The 18078-nt window shown below is 41.5% G+C and overlaps 1 protein-coding gene and 1 long non-coding RNA gene across 3 annotated transcripts in view; one reads left to right on the top strand and one right to left on the bottom strand.

Moving 5' to 3' along the window:
• The window catches only part of LOC116993786 (pleckstrin homology domain interacting protein), a 110223-nt gene extending 106806 nt beyond the window's left edge, over positions 1–3417 (bottom strand). For both annotated transcript variants that reach the window (XR_004417358.2, XM_033054801.1), the window contains exons 1-4: positions 3155–3417; positions 2987–3045; positions 2777–2806; positions 2560–2619 (exon numbers count right to left, since the gene is read on the bottom strand). Coding sequence is in view for 1 of the 2 variants with exons in the window: in XM_033054801.1 (XP_032910692.1) it covers positions 2560–2619; positions 2777–2806; positions 2987–3045; positions 3155–3200 (195 nt within the window). In the remaining variant the exon portion in view is untranslated. The remainder of the gene's footprint in view (positions 1–2559; positions 2620–2776; positions 2807–2986; positions 3046–3154) is intronic.
• Positions 3418–3810: 393 nt separating this feature from the next.
• On the top strand, positions 3811–4731 carry LOC116993994. Its single transcript, XR_004417398.2, has 2 exons — positions 3811–4060; positions 4392–4731. It is a non-coding gene; the product is annotated as an uncharacterized LOC116993994 (long non-coding RNA).
• Positions 4732–18078: the final 13347 nt, after the last annotated feature.

Raw genomic sequence — 18078 nt, 5'->3', positions numbered from 1 at the left:
AATAAAAATTATTAAATAAATGCCTTCAAATGAGGACACAATGAGAAACATCACCATCGTTTGAAATAAATGCATAGATATATTAAACGGAATTATTTATTCAAAATATAGGTATAATAAAAGGCATGATTTTGCACACAACAAAAGAGAAGCTTGGGATTAAATTCCATCCTGGTTACACAGAGCCCTTATTCCCTCCCAAAGTAAGAAAGTAAGTCAGACAACTAACACTACATTACTGGTAATTTTATTTTTTAGCCTTTTATCCCTTCAGACCTTTCCAAAAGGTTTAGTGAAAGCTTAGGGCATTCATGTGTGAAAAACGGTATCAAAACATGTCATCTTGAGAAAAAAGAATCAGCATCTCAAAACTGGAAAAACTAAAAACAAATAAATATAAGAGAATGATTGAGCTGACATTGTCCCTATCTCAAAAGCTAAGGATCCTTTGGTTTGAGACAAATAAGCTTTTGTTTAACGAAACAAGACACAGTTAAAAACTCTTCTTTTGTACAAAATGTAACTGTCATGGTGCAAATACACTTCCGTGCCAGCTTTCACACGCCTAAATACGTCAAGTAATACAAAGTTCATACAGCTTTGACAACTGCGGCAAGAACAAATACAGGATGGAGAGAAGCATCAAGAACAAAGTAGCCAATTATACACACACCTCCCCAATATCTAGGTCGGGATTAGGTGGGGAAGCATTTAGAAATGTTTATTAGGAAGTCTAAGGAAACTTTGTTATGAAGAGAAGACTAGGAAAAGAGAAAGCACCTAGTCAGCATCACCTCTCCAAATATAAGTATCCAGCATCAAGTCCAAGTTTTAAGGAAGTGCATCTTATGTCATTATATACCTATCCTGACTAAATAGGTGTTTACCTGCAATCCACAAACAAAAGAAATTTGTTGGAAAGGGTCTGAATGAGCTTACTTCTTATCAACTCTTCCTACTTCAACCTTTAAAATGTCTTTTTCCTTCTCCACATCCTTTTATATTCTGACTATATAGAAGAAACTCAAATCCATGCTACACTAAGACTGTACCTCCAAGTCTTTATAATTTATAGGATAAAAGAGAAAGGTTATTGATAAGCTTTACCAAGCAACTCCTACCATTGTTTGAAATGGGTAAAACGGCCTCACGGCCCTACAAATAAATAAGTAAATATGAATAGTATAATATATGAAGCACTTGGAAATTCCCGAGTTTCTTCATATGTGATTTCAAGAAAGTTCAAAACTACTGGCATGTATTCTTATGTTTTCTACAAGATAAGAGCTATCAATTCTTCCCCACCATACGCATGAAAGTTGCTATGCCAATGCAACTCTTGCTACAGAAAAAAAGCAATGCTGTAAGTAAACCTGTGGTAACTACAATACCTATGCTTCACATTGTAACATTTGTTACAGAATTTTAAAAATGTATATGCAATAGTCTTTATCAGAGGCATTACAGATGGAAACTCTCCTTTTGTATAAGTTCAAAAGTTCTCAACATATCTATGTTTCAGAAGTACTGGAGTTCAGAACTACCATAACCAACCAGCAAGGAAAACCTCTCTTTGATGAGCATCACAAATAGGGCTTAGTCTTTCTCTTAAATCGTTTTCAGAAATCCAGAGACTAAATTATACAATTGTGTACCTGCAATGAAAACAACACTAGCAACAAGTTGCTAACAGACACAACTCAGGCACCTTCATAGCTGTTTGCCCAAGTGCTGCAGTTCACAACATGTCAGGGAAAAAAACAATCCAGGTCCCTCTCTGCTAGCCAGAGGTATATCGCTGTTTATCACTCACCTAACCCGAGACGAAAAGGAGACATTAGGAAAATTTAAGGAATAATAAACCAAAAATCCACCTAAGTCAAATTTGTGACGTGACCCTGGCAAGCCCTGTCACTCCCACGCACCAGATACATCGTATATAAAAACCTCCAAGCCACACGACGCGCCGCAGCAGCGGGTCCCGGCCGGGAGGGCCGCTCGGCGCAGCGCGGGGCCGCGGCGGGTGCCGGCCGGGAGCGCGGCGGGGCGGCCGGGCCGCGGCCATTGTGTGCGCGCGCGGCCGGGCGGGCGGGCAGGAGGGCGGCGCACAGCGCCCCCGCACGGCCGCGCGCGCCCCGGCACCCGCCGCCGCTGGCCCCGCCCCGCCCGGCGCCGCGCCGCGCGCGCGGCTGTGGCGCCCGCCCGCACCGCGTCCGTGACGTCGCGGAGCGAGCGCGGCCGGGCCCGGCGCGCGCGTTGTTATTGACCCCGCTCGGGCGGGCGGGCGCCGGCCGGACCCCGGCCCGAGCCCGACCCGGGACACTGAGAGGGGGCAAAGGGAGGGACAGAGGCTGTTATAAAATTTAAAAATAATAAAAAAAATTCCAAAGTTTTTTTGGTTTTTTTTTTTTTTCCTAAGTTGCCTCTTTTTTTTTTTTTTTTTTTTTTTGCGGGAAATTCAATTTTTTTACCGGGCTGCTCAGGGAGAGTGAGGGAGGGGGAAAAACAACTTTGCCCGCCGCAGCGCTCTCTCCTGTTACCAGCGCTTGCTGCTCTTACCAGGTTCTCGTAGCTCCGGGGATGCTCCTTGCCCGTCCAGTCCGTGCGCTTGGGCAGCAGCTGAGGGAGGGAAGAGAGGGCGCCCCGTGAGCGGCTCCCCCCTCCCCGAGGAGCCCCCCGGCAGCGCCCGGGATGGGGCGGGGGAAACGGGAGAGCGAGGGAAGGGGGAGGGAGGCCGCAGGCGGGGCGAGTGCCGGGTGCACGGCGCCGCTCTTACCTCTTTCTCCGCCACTTCTCGGATCAGGACCTGCAGCAACAACAAAAGCGGGGCGTGAGAAAAGGTTTCAAAAAGAGAGAAAATGGGAGAAGGAGGACGAGGCGGCCAGCGCGCCGCCCGATCAGCCGCCCTGCCCGGCCGCCCCCTCCCCGCCAGGCCCGGCGGCGCCATCCATCCATCCCTCCATCCATCCATCCCTCCATCCCCTACCTGAGCCGCTTGCTGGCACGGTCCGTCCTCCAAAAAGCGAGCGATGAGGAAGTAGAGCTCTGCGGGGAGAGGAGAGGCCGTCAGGGCTGGAGCTCGCCCCTTTCCCGCGGGCTTCCCTTTCTTCCCCCTGCCCGCCGCCCCTCTCCGGCTCCCCCGGCCACCACTCACCCGCTCGCAGCTCCGCCGTGTGCCGGCTGCCGCCGTCCCCGGACATGGCGAGGCGAAAACCGGGGAGGGGAGGGGGGGAAAGGGGGAGAAGGGGGGTTGCCCGGGCCGCGCTCCCGCGGCAGCGTCGGGTCCCAGCGAAATGCGCCCGCCCGGTCGCTGTCACTGCTCGTTCACCGGGGAGAGTCTCGGCTCCACCATTCAACCCACGGGCAGCAGCAGCAGCAGGAGGAAACAACAACTCGCAGCCGCCCGCCGCCAACGCCGCCGCCGCCAGCCAGCGCGAGCGAGCGAGCGCGATCCCTCCGCCCGGAGAAAGAGTCCCCTCCTCCTCCGCGCCCCCTCCTCAGCCCCCACGGCCCCGCGCGCCGCCCCTTCCCCCGCGCCCCCCCGGTCCCAGCGCTGCCTGGCGGGGGCGGCCAGGCGGGGAAGAAGGGGGGAGCCGGGCTCCCCTGCCCCGGGCTGCCGCCCGGCTGCCGCGGCGGCCCCCGGCGCTGTCCGGCACTGGAGGGGAGAGAGGGGCGAGCGCTACGCGTTTATTAGCGGGAAGGCGGGCGGGCTGTGGCAGAAGATGTCGGCGGGGTGGGCGGGAAGGCGGCGGGCGGGCGGCTGAAAGGCGCTTTCTCTGCGCGGTGCCGGCGCGCGGAGGGATACGACGCACGGGGAGGAGGAGGGGCTGCGGCGGGGCAGCGGCGACTCGCGGCGGCGGCGGCGCTGGAAGTTCCCGAGTTCCAGCGTCGCAAGAATGGGAAGCGAGCGAAGCCAAAATGCCCCCGGGGAGCGCGGCCCCGCTGGGGAGGCCCGGCACTTCCACTCCGCCCGCTCGCCGCGGCTCCCCCGTAGCCCAGCCCGCTCCCTCGGAGCCAGCCAGGGACCTCGGGGCGCTGCCAGGGGCTTTGGCATCTGCGCGTAAGTGCCACAGTGTCACGCGTTGTTGGTTCTTATTCTTGCAACATCGTGCCCGGGCTCCTGCCGTGGGTGTGGAGCGGGGGTAAATCCCAGCAAACCCCAAAACACCCAGAGAGGCGCCTTTCTCCCTTGTTCGGCGGGGAGACCCCGGCGGCTCCGCCTGAGGGGTGAAGGGCTCGCAGGGCGCTCGCTTTGAGAACTTCCCTTAAAAAAAAAAAAAAAAAAAAAAAAAAAAAAAAAGCCAAAACAAAACCGAAAACAAAACCAAAAACAACCAAACAAGCCCCGACAGCTGATAACGATTTTATTCATTGCTCTTGCCGCCAACCAGATGAGACGTGCGGGACTGACGAATCTCGTGCCTTCCAGCAGCGATGGGCAAGAGGAGGAGTGTTGCGAACGCGGGGACGAGCGATGGATGGTGATGCCTGCAGCCTATGGCCGAACTGGAGGTAATTCGCTAGCGGATCGATAACCTACCGAAGGTTCGTGAAAGGCTGCCACACTGTTCGGAGCCCGGTTAGCAGTTCAATCGTTCCTTTATTTAATGTTTGCTAGCTTGAGGAGACTGAATAAAACGCTCTGGTTTGTGCTGTGATTGTTTCTTTGCTGCTTACAGTCAAAAAGAAAATAAAAACAAAGCAGGTGTCCGCTGATAATTGGCTGTTTTTTTTAAAAAATCCATATTTGATGAGGGATTTAAAGAAGCATAATTGCTTGTCTTTATGTTTTGCAACGTGTCTGTGCTTTTTCAGATCGGGTTGGGGCCTTGCAAGAACGAATGTGTTTGTGGACAATAAGAATTAATTTAGCAGGAATCAATGTAAATAGGGGAAGCCGTCATTTTTTAATATTCCTTTAGCCTCAGTTATTAACTGATGCAACTTGTGAGGCAAAGACAAATGTATATTTGAAATTATATAGAAACTAGACAAAGAACTATTTTTTTCCTGTACATAAAACCCCCTCAACTATCTAACTTTCAACAAAATTGCACAATGTTTCTGTGTAGCTGAGGGTAACATGAGTTGAGCATTTTTATACGTGTTTCGAAGGCCTGCAAGCTCAGTGTAGGAGCTCAAGCTTTGTGCTTGACATGGTGAGAAAGATTTGCTGCAATCACCCTTCTGCTTTATTGAAGAAATGTTACCCTCAAAGATTAACAGAGGAGAAAGAAGAGGCTAAAATATCACTTATTTCTATTGCCTTATAAAAATTATATTTATATAGTGGATGTCTAGATGCATTTTTTACATACAATTATCACATGTCCTAAAAAATCATTAAAATACTAATCTAGAATTAGTTATCATTAGGGTAAATTAATTTTGTAGGATAGATTCTTTTTTTTTAAGCAAGACTGTATGTACTAGATTTGATCACTGTATCTGTAGCTATGATCACTATGTATTTAAAAATGTACATGTATCTCCCTTTCCCCAGGTTTGTAACAATAACCACTCTGTTTCAGCTTAATTTTAAATTCACACTTGAAATAATTGAAATGGAAATGAAATAATATTTAATATCTAATAAAGATTTTAAAAATAAATTGACTTGAATCTTTTCTTAGCGATGTAAAATATATATTGTAATATCTTTCATAAGTGATTCTCACAACAAAGGGCTACATGAATAATGTGATTAACATTTTAATTACCCTTGATGTTTACATAAAAGAAAATATACTTACATATGTCATCACTGAAAGTGTATACCAAGCAATAGAGGAATTTTAACAGTTAAGGAGTCTAAAAGCAGAGGAAAAACTCTCCTGGATATATTGACCCTCCTTGTTCTTTTGGCAACTCATAACTTTTCCTGTTCTAGTTCAAAATACAGCCCACAGAATAAAATAATTTTAAAAAAGTTCTTGGTGTTTTGGCAATAAAATGATGATTGTGTTTTTTATTTAAGTTTTTTAGATCACCAAGCAAAATGACATCAAAGCCCCAAACTTGAGCTTGAGCACTGCAGTACTACAAGTAATATTTAATATGCAGATTTTACAAACATATGTTCCATTTTCTTTTTACAGATGAAATCTGATGGGATATTTTTATATGTGGCACACCATGAAAGTCACGCACAAGAGAAAATGCCTAATTATTGTTGTTTGGTGATACATGTTAGAATGAGTACTAAGAATTCCTACAACAGTAACAAATAATCTATTCTTTTTTTCAGAGATATTTTTAAAAGTTTATTTACTCTTTTAGTCAAAATTAAGATTTTTTTTTTGTAGTGTACACAAGTGGAGAAAAATATAATCTCTGAATTTTTACTATCTTTATTGTTTTGCTTTCTGATGATCCCTTTTCTATCATGTGGTCTTGTAATCTTACATTATTCTAAAATCAAATACATCAGTTCTGCTTTGTCAGCAAGATTTAATGTTTTCACGAGAAATTACTCTGAAAGGTCTTCATTAAAAAAAGAAAATTAGTAATGGAATTATTTTATTTTATTACTTTCAAATGTTAATATTCACACATAATTGCTAAATTAATTTTACAAAAAAACCCAGAATAATAAAGTTTCATAGATTTTCCTGTTGCTGTAGATTTTACACATCAGCTGTACTAAGCAATGGACTCCCAAGAGTTGCTGGTTTGGGATATCGCTTTTAACCTTAATTTGGCCAGTTTTTTTTCTTCCATCTTCCTCTTCTCCCCCTAAAAAGTGTTAGAAGCTCTATAAGTATCCAAATACAGATATATTAGAATTCTCTTGAATTACTGGTTACCTTTGACAGATGAGAATGTAGTCTCTTTGGTTTCTTCTTGAATTTTCTGGTTTCTTTCTGCACTTTTGGGATTGGCTGGTGGGGGACGGGTAGGGGTTGGGGATTTTTTGCTTGTTTTTTTCAGTGATATATTTTAGCCAGTATTTTTTTTTGTGTCTGAATGATTTTATACCTTGTGCCCAGAAAGTACATTATTTGGACCCCAGCAGTGGCAGTACTTGACATGAAAAGCCTTTCTGTTTCTTTTGAAATTTGCTCTTCTTCTTCTCTCTAGAGACAAAGAAAAGTATTTAGGGTTTGTAAATTGTCAAGCTGAACAATGTAGCTAAATATTTGAAGCATGATATTGGCAGGGGGTGGCTGAGAGCAACATAAAGCAGTGACTAAGCTTTCTCGGGTTTGGATGGTTGGTTGATTGGTTGGTTACTTGAAAAGGGCTATTTTGGTGGGTTTTTTCAACCTCAAATGAGAATTATCACCACTAGTTGCTTGTTGATTCTTCCTCTTGAAACCAACCAAAAATCTTAAAAGGGTGAGAAGTGTGTTAGGAGTGCTTGTGAGGCCAGCAATTTTTTGTATAGCTACCATTTATATTAACTTCATGCAGAAAGACCCACACGTGCTAAAATACAATATTACTATGAGCAAATTCCTTCTGTAGTTTCAAACAATAACTTGGAGCTTAACTAAGATGCTTCACATCAAAATTCATTTAAACACTCGTTTCTTCATGTTTCATGCTAAGAATAAATCCACAACTTTTCTGCACCCTGCATTGGTAACCTACCTGAACTTTCAACTCTGAAGTTTCTAATACAGTGCTTAACTGCTTTGTATTCTGCCCTTATCAGATATTAAATGGTGGACTGTATACATCTAGTTTTTACTTTATTGCCTTTTACCACAGAATGTGCATGTCTTCCCACTCCAGTATTTTTGAAAATATTTCCTGTTACTCCTGCTTGCTTCTCACTAATGGCGAAGAGGAGCATAGAATTAGGCACCTGTATTACCCAAACCACCATCAGCACTGACAGCTTAACGTTTCTTAAAAAGCACACAAATAGATGAGCATCTGACAAATGTTTTCTATCTGTTTTCCTCCTGTGCAGTTGGAAGAGTAAAGCAAAACCAAGACACTTATGAAGACAACATTAACTTTTGTGTAAAAACAAATAATTAGCTGAAAATCTACTACTGGGCTTTTGAAAGTAGATATATACGTCATTTATATTTTGAGCAGTAAATGAGCCTTGTTGGAGCTCATCCAACGAACCTAAAAACCTCTTTAATATGCTGTTACCCAAATAAATATGAATTGCACCAGCCATGACATTCTTTTGGTTTCACTGTCATATCTTTGAGTACAAAATCTTCCCTTACAAAGAGAAACTAAGAATAAGGCCTATGTTATTCCTACTGAATAGAAGAATTCTACTGGTTCATGCTGGGGATTCTGTTTGGGTTTGTTTTGTTTAAAAGCAAATTTATTTGTGCTCCTGTATTCTGTAAAAGACTTTCAATTAAATTTCCTGGATCAGTTTGACAGTTCAACTTTTTATGCTGAATACATTCCCTAATTATCCAGAGGATATTGAGAAAATTATTAAACTGCTATACTTAATTTTTTGCTATTGGGCTTTTCTTTACAGAGACTCTTGGATATTTGCCATATCTATTTTCACATCTATTTGATGTCTCTAAAGTTTTCTGAGTCTTCTAAGGATTAAGTAGAAATTTTTTTAAGGGAAGCTTTGAAAAAATTAATACATGGTACATTTTAGAGGCAAGCTACTTCATAATGAAAATAGGAGTATGTTGCTGTGTATATTGGCAGTTATTTGCTTAGATTATTACTTCTACAAAAATTTTGAAAATGTTTGCTGTTGCTTCACTTGGTAGTAAAGTGTTCCAATATGCTAAGGCAATTTTTGTTGAGCAGAAGATTTTCAAAATAAGGTGTATCATTCATTTGTTTTAATGGTTTCGTATTAGTGTTCCGAGTCTAAGAAGACTTACTTGAAGTGCTAAGTGACAAATTTTATTTAATTTGTAAATTATAAAGTTTATTAAGACACAATTTAATAGTGGCCTTCAGCTACTGTTTGTCTTTCCATTTTTCTAAAATGAAAATTTAGATTTCTGTTTAACCAAGTTTGAGGTCCATTTCCAATTAGGGGTTTGGATTTGATTTTTTCATTAACTGTAGCAGGCTGGTTGAACTGCAAGTTTTTAAAATACAGATGAGAGGTTATTTGCCTGATTTTTCAAAATGGTGCTGGCTCTCAGAAGCTTTGGTATAGTCTAGGAATTTCTCTGAGTTAATACAAAAGACTGTTAAAGATTTACATCTATGTCATAACTTAAGGGATTCTGTCATGTTGTTACCAGACATATAGTCTGATAAACTTGCTAATATGCAATTTAGATAGAAGTGGAGGAGGCCATAAGAAATATCAGTGAGATCTGCCCAGAGAAGAGATGAGCAGAACAATGTAGATACATTTGCATGATGTTACATTCAAAATAATCTGTTGAAGAAATTATATGAGTCATTCATGCTCCTTATGGGCTCCAAAATAATATGAGGGGGAGGAAAAAACCTCTATTTGATAGCCAGTAGTAAATCTTTTAAAAAGACCATTCTATTTATTACATATTTAACATTAAGAATATGGTAATTTCTTTTTTTCTAGAACTCGAATATGAAGCCAGCAAAACAAAACAATAACACATCTTTTGTTGTAATACTGCATTAAGTCTTTCACCTTATCTAAAAATAAGTGTTCAGGAGAAAATTAGGATTAAGGAAAAATACTCTAGGAATAGGACTAAGGACCAAGGAAAAGGAATAAAATACATGAAGAAAGTAATATTTAATCAGTGCATACAAAATTTCTCTGTTTCAGAGAAGATAAAGCAAGACCCTCTGTAAACTAGGGTATAGGTCAAGAATTGAAACATTTTGAAAGACTTCAAATTAAAAACTGTGTTTTTCCTCATAACAAAATATAGCCATTCTAGCTTTACTTTTGCATCAGAAGTCTCAATGGCAAGGATTTTAGCAGTCTTCAGAAGAACTGATATTTCTGTAAGAACAGACAGTGATAGTACAGATACATAATTATAGATAGTCTGATCCAATACAACCTCACTCCATTGCCAGCCTAAAGACAATCCTTAGTTTTTCCCAAGTGTTTCCTTCTAATGTTGTTTTAGTTTAGATCTACCAAGTATTTTTATTTCTATGCAGTTGAAATATCTACTTTCCCCAAAATAGCAATGATGTAGAGTGAGTAGTACCAATATTTGCACTTACAGTAAAAATTCAGGGCTGTTAGCATTGAGCCATTTGGCTGACAGTGCCTACTTTGTGTAGCATATGTGATTTGTCAGTCATCCATGAAATACACATCACTGAGATTCCAATCCCCATTTATTGTTCAGTCTTCTGAGAAAATACTGGTCTGCTGATCCAGATTTCTCAACATTTTGTATTCTTGTATAGCATCTACTTGTTACCTCGGAAGGATTATTTTATATTTTCAGTTTGCCCAGCTGTGGTGAGCCACATAGGCATGGTGTAGTAATTCAGATAAAAATTGTGTAAGATAACTGCTGATTTAAAATAATTGAATCAAGCTCTTGATTTTACAGGTTGTAGAGTACTGGGGACAAGAAGTGTGATCAAGACCACAAATGATCCCCTGCATATATATGACGCTGGTTGCATTTTTTGTTCACTTCCTTGTTTTTAACCTAATACTAATGTAAGATGAAGACTGGCATACATGACTCCCTTTTCTCAGGTGAGGCCCTACCACAAGATTAAAAGACTGTGATCATTCTAGATGGACTAATCAGTATTTTCTCATGTAGAGTGAAGCAGCTCTTTCTTAACAGAGATTAAGAAGAGCCCTATAATGAGGATGTTTTCCCAAGTGGGTGGCTCAGTCTATTCTGAGGTACAAAATACTGATTTATCTTCCCTGGAAAAATTTGAACTGAAGTGGGATCCTTCTGCACACCAGAGTAAATAAAAACTGTACAACCCTGTCTTTGCTTAGGACCTAGTTTGGTAAGCACGCTCAGAAAATGATCCATGAATAGGATGCGCAAGCAAGACAAGCAGAGATTTGTGGATCATGAGATAGCTGGAACAGGTAGTGTTGGGCAAACTAAGAAGTTTTTTAGACACTCAGATACTTTTACTGTTGGCAAATTAAGTATCTATATTTTGAATGGTAAAATAATGGAAAGATTATTTTATAGTTAGTGTCATACACATTCTCACCTCATCACTGATGGGTGTTCTTGCAATAAGCTCTGGAGCACAAGCCTAGTGCTAGTTTCTGCTGTGATTTCTTTTTTCTTAAATCCAACTTCCAAGATTGAATAAAAAAGCAATTGAACTTGATATTTCAGCATCAAGTTTGACTACTACTAATTGCGTCTTGGTAGGCCCTTATGAATAAAGCATCAAATAACTCTGAAAGTCAATCAGCTTACACAAAGAAACACATCTTATGAACACTAGATTGAGCAGTTAAGAAAAACATAGGTCTTTATTTTTAATATAGTTGTTATAACAAAGCTGTGTCTATTTAGTCCATGTATATATATATTTTTGTATATATATTTGAAAGTGCTTTCCTCAGACCCTGCATAGCAGTTTCTGGCAGTTTTAACAACATGTCAGTCTCAGTGCATCCCCAATTTCACCACATTAATTGTACCTCTGAATTGTGTTGTTCCCCAATACTCCCAACCCTGATTTTTCAGTTGAAATTTTTCAGCAGCCAGCATCCTTACATTTTTCTTCTCCCCTGAGAGAGTGGAGTGTGTGCCTTTCAGTTAATTCACTGATGGATAATTCTAATAGTGTAGGACTCTGTAAGAGGACAGTTCATGGCAGACAACACAATTTCAAATTCCAGTACACAAGGCGTTCTTGCTGCTGTATTCCTCAATTTTTAATTTTACCCATACTAGTACGTAATCAGAAGAGCGCTATTGCCCACTCAATTTCTGGCCAGTTGCTCATGCCAGTGGCCAGATCTGTATTAGTGGGCTCTTTCAACCTCCAAAACAGGACAGGTGCATGTGCATTGTCCGCTGGGCTGAGCTACGCCCTGAGCCATGCCAAGGGGGGCTTGGGAGAATGCTGCTTGTCCTGGACTAGTGCAGGCACTCTGCTGTCAACAATGCAGCAGCATGACCTGTGGGCTTCAAGTCTGCAGCTCTGTGCCCTGGCACCTTTTGGTTTGCTGGCATAGACACAGCTTCTGTGACAAGCAAAACTGAAACTGCCATTGTGCTTTACTTCTGAAACGGAGATATCTTTATAGTAAGGTATAGTACATAAAACATGTAATACATTCCACAACAATGTCATTTGCTAGGAAGTTCTAGAGGCAGAGATAAATCCTAGCTAGTTTGTAACAAACCCTAAGACAGCACAGTTCACTTTTGCTCAGCCTCCAAATTACTTGAGTCTTAATTCTGTCCACTGAATAATGAGAAAATGCTGAAATGCTTAAAATTATCATAAAAGATTTTCAGGGCCACACTAAAGATCCTTGAAGGAAGAGTTGAGGTGGAAAACAAACCAGCAAATACAAAGCTTATGAAAAGTTGAAAGAAAACCATGCAACATCACAAGGAGGTAAACAAATTAACATCTGTCAGAGATTCACACTGTCAATTATTGCTGCAGTGTTTTGACTTTGTAACTACCTACAGTTTGTGGTAGTCAAGCGCTGGCTGCAATTGCTCCCAACAAACCTATATAAAGTGCTTGAGAGATGAAGGACGTCTTACATCTTAGAATATCTTGAGTTGGAAAGGACCCACAAAGGTCATCAAAGTTCAACTCCTGTCCCTGCATAGGTCAGCCTCAAATATGATGTCGTGTGCCCAAGAGTATTGTCCAAACGTTCCTTGAACTCTGTCAGGCTTGGTGCTGTGACCCCTTCGCTGGGGAGGCCATTCCAATGCCCAGCCACCCTCTAGGTGAAAAACCATTTCCTAATATCCACCCTAAACCTCCCCTGACACAGCTTCAGGCCATTCCCTCTGTCCTGTCACTGTCAGCACAGAGCAGAGATCAGTGCCTGCCCCTCCTGTTCCCCTCACAAGGAAGCTGTAACTGCACTGAGCTCTCCCCTCAGTCTCCTCCAGGCTGAACAGACCCAGTGCCCTCAGCTGCTCCTCACACGGCTTCCCCTCAAGGCCCTTCCCCATCTTTGTGCCCTCCTTTGGACACTCTCTAATAGTTCAATGTCTGTCTCACATTGTGGTGCCCAGAGCTGCCCCCAGCACTGGAGGTGAGGCTGCCCCAGCTCAGAGCAGAGCAGGACAATCCCTCCCTTGCCTGGCTGGCCATGCTGTGCCTGATGCCCCCAGGACAGGGTTGGCTCTCCTGGTTCCAGGGCACTGCTGGCTCATATCCAACTTGCCATCAATCGGGACCCTCAGGTCCCTTTATGTGGTGCTGCTTTCCAGCATTTCATTCCCAGTCTGCCTGCACATTCAAGGTTGCCCCATCACAGGTACAGATCCAGCACTTGCCTTTGTTAAAATTCATACAGTTGGGTGATTGCCCAGTACTCTAATTTGCCTAAGACATTATCAAACCTTACTGGGAACAGGAAGACTAGTGCATGGAAAACACTGAAAAGAATCCTTGGTGTTTGGCCATAAAGCTTCTTGCCACTGGCTTGTTATCTGGTGAAAATATGATTATGGGGGGGAAGGTAGAACACCCCTTTTTGAAAGAGGTAATATATAACTGAGTCCTTTATTCATGGTCCAACAATAATATAATCTGCTAAACATGCCAGATGCACTGTTGTTAAGGGATATATGATACCAAATGCTTTGTCTAATTGCTTCATGTATAAAGGGACAGCTAGAATTTTCCATGCTTGGTATAAAACAAGTCTATTGTTACAAGTGATTAACTGCTCATTGAAATTTGTAAAAATGCCATATTTGTGCTACTGTTTTTTTCTGTATGTTATCTAATGTGTTATAGGATCTACAAACCTAAAACACCACCCCACCATGAAAGGATGAATCCAAAGCTAATGCTGAATCATTCATGACATGAGGAGCATTATTATTGTTTTCACTTAAAGGAGACAGCATTTAAAATATAAGTTAGGACACCCCTGTGATCATTCAAGTATGAACAGGACAGTGGCTCGGCAGAGCCAAAGACAAGCGCTCTAACATCAGTTGCTTACAACCTATGTGGCAATGATCTGCCTTGCAGATTCATCACTGAGGGTGACATCTATTTGGAAAAACAATTTTATTTTTTGCTGGTTTTTTGGGATGTCTCCACAATTATATTCAATTGCTACTGTAATTGGCACTTGTAACTCAATATTTAAAACCAATTCCATATACTTCTTACAGTCCTAACAGAGCACTAGCCATCTCTTGTCATTAATTCCTGTTAATGCTATCCACATTCACTATTGTCAACTTTCTGATTCATCATAGTCATATAAAACAACCAGCTGCCAAAAATGTTATTACCAGGTCTATCCTTATGCAACTATTTGGAAGTGTGCCTTTTCTGTGCTACTCCACATTGGAATAACCTGCACCAGTCATGTTGCTCCCTTCGATGAACTACCACCGCACACACCTTGTGAATCTAAGGCCCCACCTTCACTCTGGCTGCTGAGGCCAAGCAACTCTCACCTTGTGTGTGCCCACTATAAAGAAGTCTCAAAACAGTAGCAGAGGTGCTATGCTCACCTGGCCTTGCCCTGGCTCTCTCTCTTCCATCTCACCTCAAAGCCTGGTATCTATTGTCACTGAGGTAGATAGCAGACTCCCCAGTAGCCTCTCCATGCTCAGATTTACCATATATTTAAACCTTTACTTACCTAGTTCCCTTGGGGGTAAAGAAGGCAAAGCTTCCTGAAAGAGTCCAGAAGTTCATCAACACAACCAGTAGTTATCCTGCAGGTGGAGATTTCGCACCAAAACACAAATGATACTTAAGTGCAAAAACGCCTTCAAGGAAGTAGGAAAAACAAACCCCTGCAATTACCAGCTTTACCAGGAATGTATCCCAGAGGGAACAAAACAAAACCACTGAGCCCTCAGTAAGTGGATTGTTGATAAAGGACCCGAGGGGAAAAAATAAATCTAGTGACATTCAAGGCTTGCTTGCACATGCAAAAAAATTTGCTGTTTCTCTCTTGCTCATATCCCTAAAAAAAGTTTCTCCTATGTTGTGCAAGATACCTTTCTCCACACCCACCCACACAGATTACAGGATCAGACTACTTCCCCGCTCCTGCCATGCCCAGCTCTGCCCCCTTTTCCCCACCCACACAGATTGTCTTTCACAAAGCATCGCTGCTGAGCAATCACTGCAGAGTATTCACACATTGCTCCTGCACTCAGCCACCAGAACTTTCTTCCCACCTCATTCTGGGATTGACCCAAGCTACTGCAGTAGCAGCACTCCTCCCTCTTGTGAATATTGTGGAGCCATCTATAAGGTGACTATGAACAGAATCACAAAAATTCTCCACTGCTGCTCCTTTCTTACTCAGTTATTTTAGATGCACCTGACATACATCACATGCTTTGTCTCCAATAGTTATGAACCCCTTTGTTCTGAGTTCACATTTTCCAACTTCTTACAGAATATGCCTGACATATACATATATATGACATCAGAAACCAGGATGGTTTTGGTTTGGTTTTTAGAAATTACAGTTATTAATATTACTATTCTAAAGAAAGCTTACAATGGCCTTCCAGCATTGTCTCACAATGGAGCCAAATTTCTTGTTCTAAAACCTTTATTTTGCAAGGAACTACAGTAATATTTTATAGCCATTTTAGAAAAAGACTGAGGACTTTGACAAGATCACTCTTTCCAGTCAGTGCATTGTCATCTTAAATTATATTGCTCTCCATTAAATTGTTCATTATTGGAAGATTCATATCAAACAGCTTAGTACCAGAAAATGTCCAGTATAAATTTAGTTTTTATGAGCTTCAAGTCTGAAATTTATTTCTGAATGAGAATGGAAACACTGATAAAACAATTCCTACAAGTTATACTACCGTAACATAAACGCAGTACTAAAATTAAGCACAATGGCCTCACACAATCAGGTTTATTTTTTGAGCATGAATTTGAATTACTAGCTTTATCCTTCTCTTAGCAGGTATGCAAATACGATTTTCCACTCATATTATGATTAGTATCAATAGACAAAGTTAAAATCTAGTGTTAGCCGAGATGCTTGTGAGGATATTTTCCAGTTTTAGTAAAACACCTGTTAGTCCGTGTCTTCACGAAGGGCATAATGTATCAAAACAGTTTATTTCTTATACTGTCCATTTTCTATGGGAAAACCATTAACTATTTCATTCTGATCTATTATAAATGCAGAACTGGACATCCCAGGAAGCAATTACTGGCAATTTGACAAGCCAATTTGGCTATAGCTAAGCAAGTAACAACTTTATAGTAAATTCAGTTTTAAAATAAAGAAGCATGCATATTAGAGAAAACAGGAGTAGAAAATCCTTGTTTTACCAAAAATAATGGCACCAAACATTCCAACGCCTCTCCAAACCATTATGCATACAGCAATTTAACTAACAGTGAAAGTATTTTTCATGTTTTCATATAAATAAAAGAAAGATAACAAACCTTGAGCCAGGAGGGTGACAAGTCCTTGCTATACTGGAGTTGCCTACAGTGTCCTGTATTTTTAGTGCTTTAATTCATATATAGAAGTTTACTGTCTTATTTATTATAAATGGAAATATGTGATGTTTATTTTCTTGCTAGCCTTTTTCTCTTTTTTTTTTTTTCTTTTTTTTGCAGTTATGAACAGGTTAAATAACTCAAATTTTAAGGGTTGAGCAAAATGCACCAAAACAACTTAATTTTCACTGCTGTTTGGCACAAGGGTTAATTTTCCATTAGGATTGCTATTAATTGGTTTCATCTTATCTGCAGTTCAGAGAAAGCTGCCTTTGCCATTGAACAGACAAAACACCAAGTGTAACCTTGTGCTGATATATGCAATTAGCCCAAAGTCAGTCATGATAGGGCAGTAGCAGAAAGTGACAACCAAGGGGAATTACATAAGGCTAAGGGAAGGGGAATCTTTAACTACTCATGAGTAACTTACTTTTTTTTTTGATCATTCATATGTCTTATTTCTGATGGATTTGCCTCCTTTAATGGTCTTCCCCAGTTCAGTGCCCCCAGAGACTCTCCTAAGCCAGATGCCACTTGCTCACTCTCCTCACTTCCCCTAGTCCTTCCCACACCACGGATGGGGTTGAAAATTGGAGACACAAAAGGTGAAAATCAGAGTTTGAGATAAGAACAGTTTACTGGAAACAGCAATGAGATAAGACCAACAGCAACAATACCAATGACAAAAGTGTACCCAGAATGGGTGATTTATACACAAAATGCTCACCAAGCCCGAGATAACCGAACAATGAGGGATGAAGCCCACCATTGGAAAGGGACATGCTTCTCCTTGGAGGAGACAGCGTGCCTTCTCCCCCACCTGGGACCTTGACCATGAGGTAAGAGGGTATTGAATAACACTTGGGTCTTGAACATGCCCACAAAGCTCCAGGCTCTGCCCCCTCACAAAAACATTAACCCTGTCCTTGGCTGAAACTTAGACACCTTCACATTTTTTTTAATGTACCCTGAATCACCCATCTGTTACATCTCACAAAGTACAAATACTGCTTTCAGGGATCCCTCCAAACCTTGTGCTCAAGTGTGAAGCAGTCAGTAATTAAATACTGATGATAGAAGTTTCCTTATGGCAGAGATGTGACACCTGGCACTTCCAACTGCCACTTTAAAACTGAAATACTTACACACTTCCTGAAGGTGCTCTGCACATCACCACCTGCCCACGAAGACTCTTGCTACATATGTGTGACCATTCTAATTTTAAAAACATGGTCTAGAACTTGATACAGTGCCTTGAAGACTTCTCTGAGAATTTGACGTGTAGAGAAAAAATATAGGTAAGCATGACATTTACAAAGCACTTTTGAAAAATCAGAAATGTTAAGTGAATCAGCAGGGTAGTGTGTTTCACTGCACTTTAGCCAAGTGGATTTTTTGTTAAATGCTTCCAATGGAATTCTGGCACTGAGTTGAATCTCCTAATCCAGTTGAGACAACAGAAGAATTTTGTGCCAAAATTACTAGGTCAAGATATTGCACAATTAGTTTAAGGACCCAACT

This window comes from Catharus ustulatus, chromosome 3 (assembly GCF_009819885.2).
Source record: "Catharus ustulatus isolate bCatUst1 chromosome 3, bCatUst1.pri.v2, whole genome shotgun sequence".
NCBI classification, from domain to species: Eukaryota; Metazoa; Chordata; class Aves; order Passeriformes; family Turdidae; genus Catharus; species Catharus ustulatus.
The sequence above is the reverse complement of the archived record's forward strand: the minus strand, read 5'-3'. Positions and strand labels throughout refer to the sequence as shown.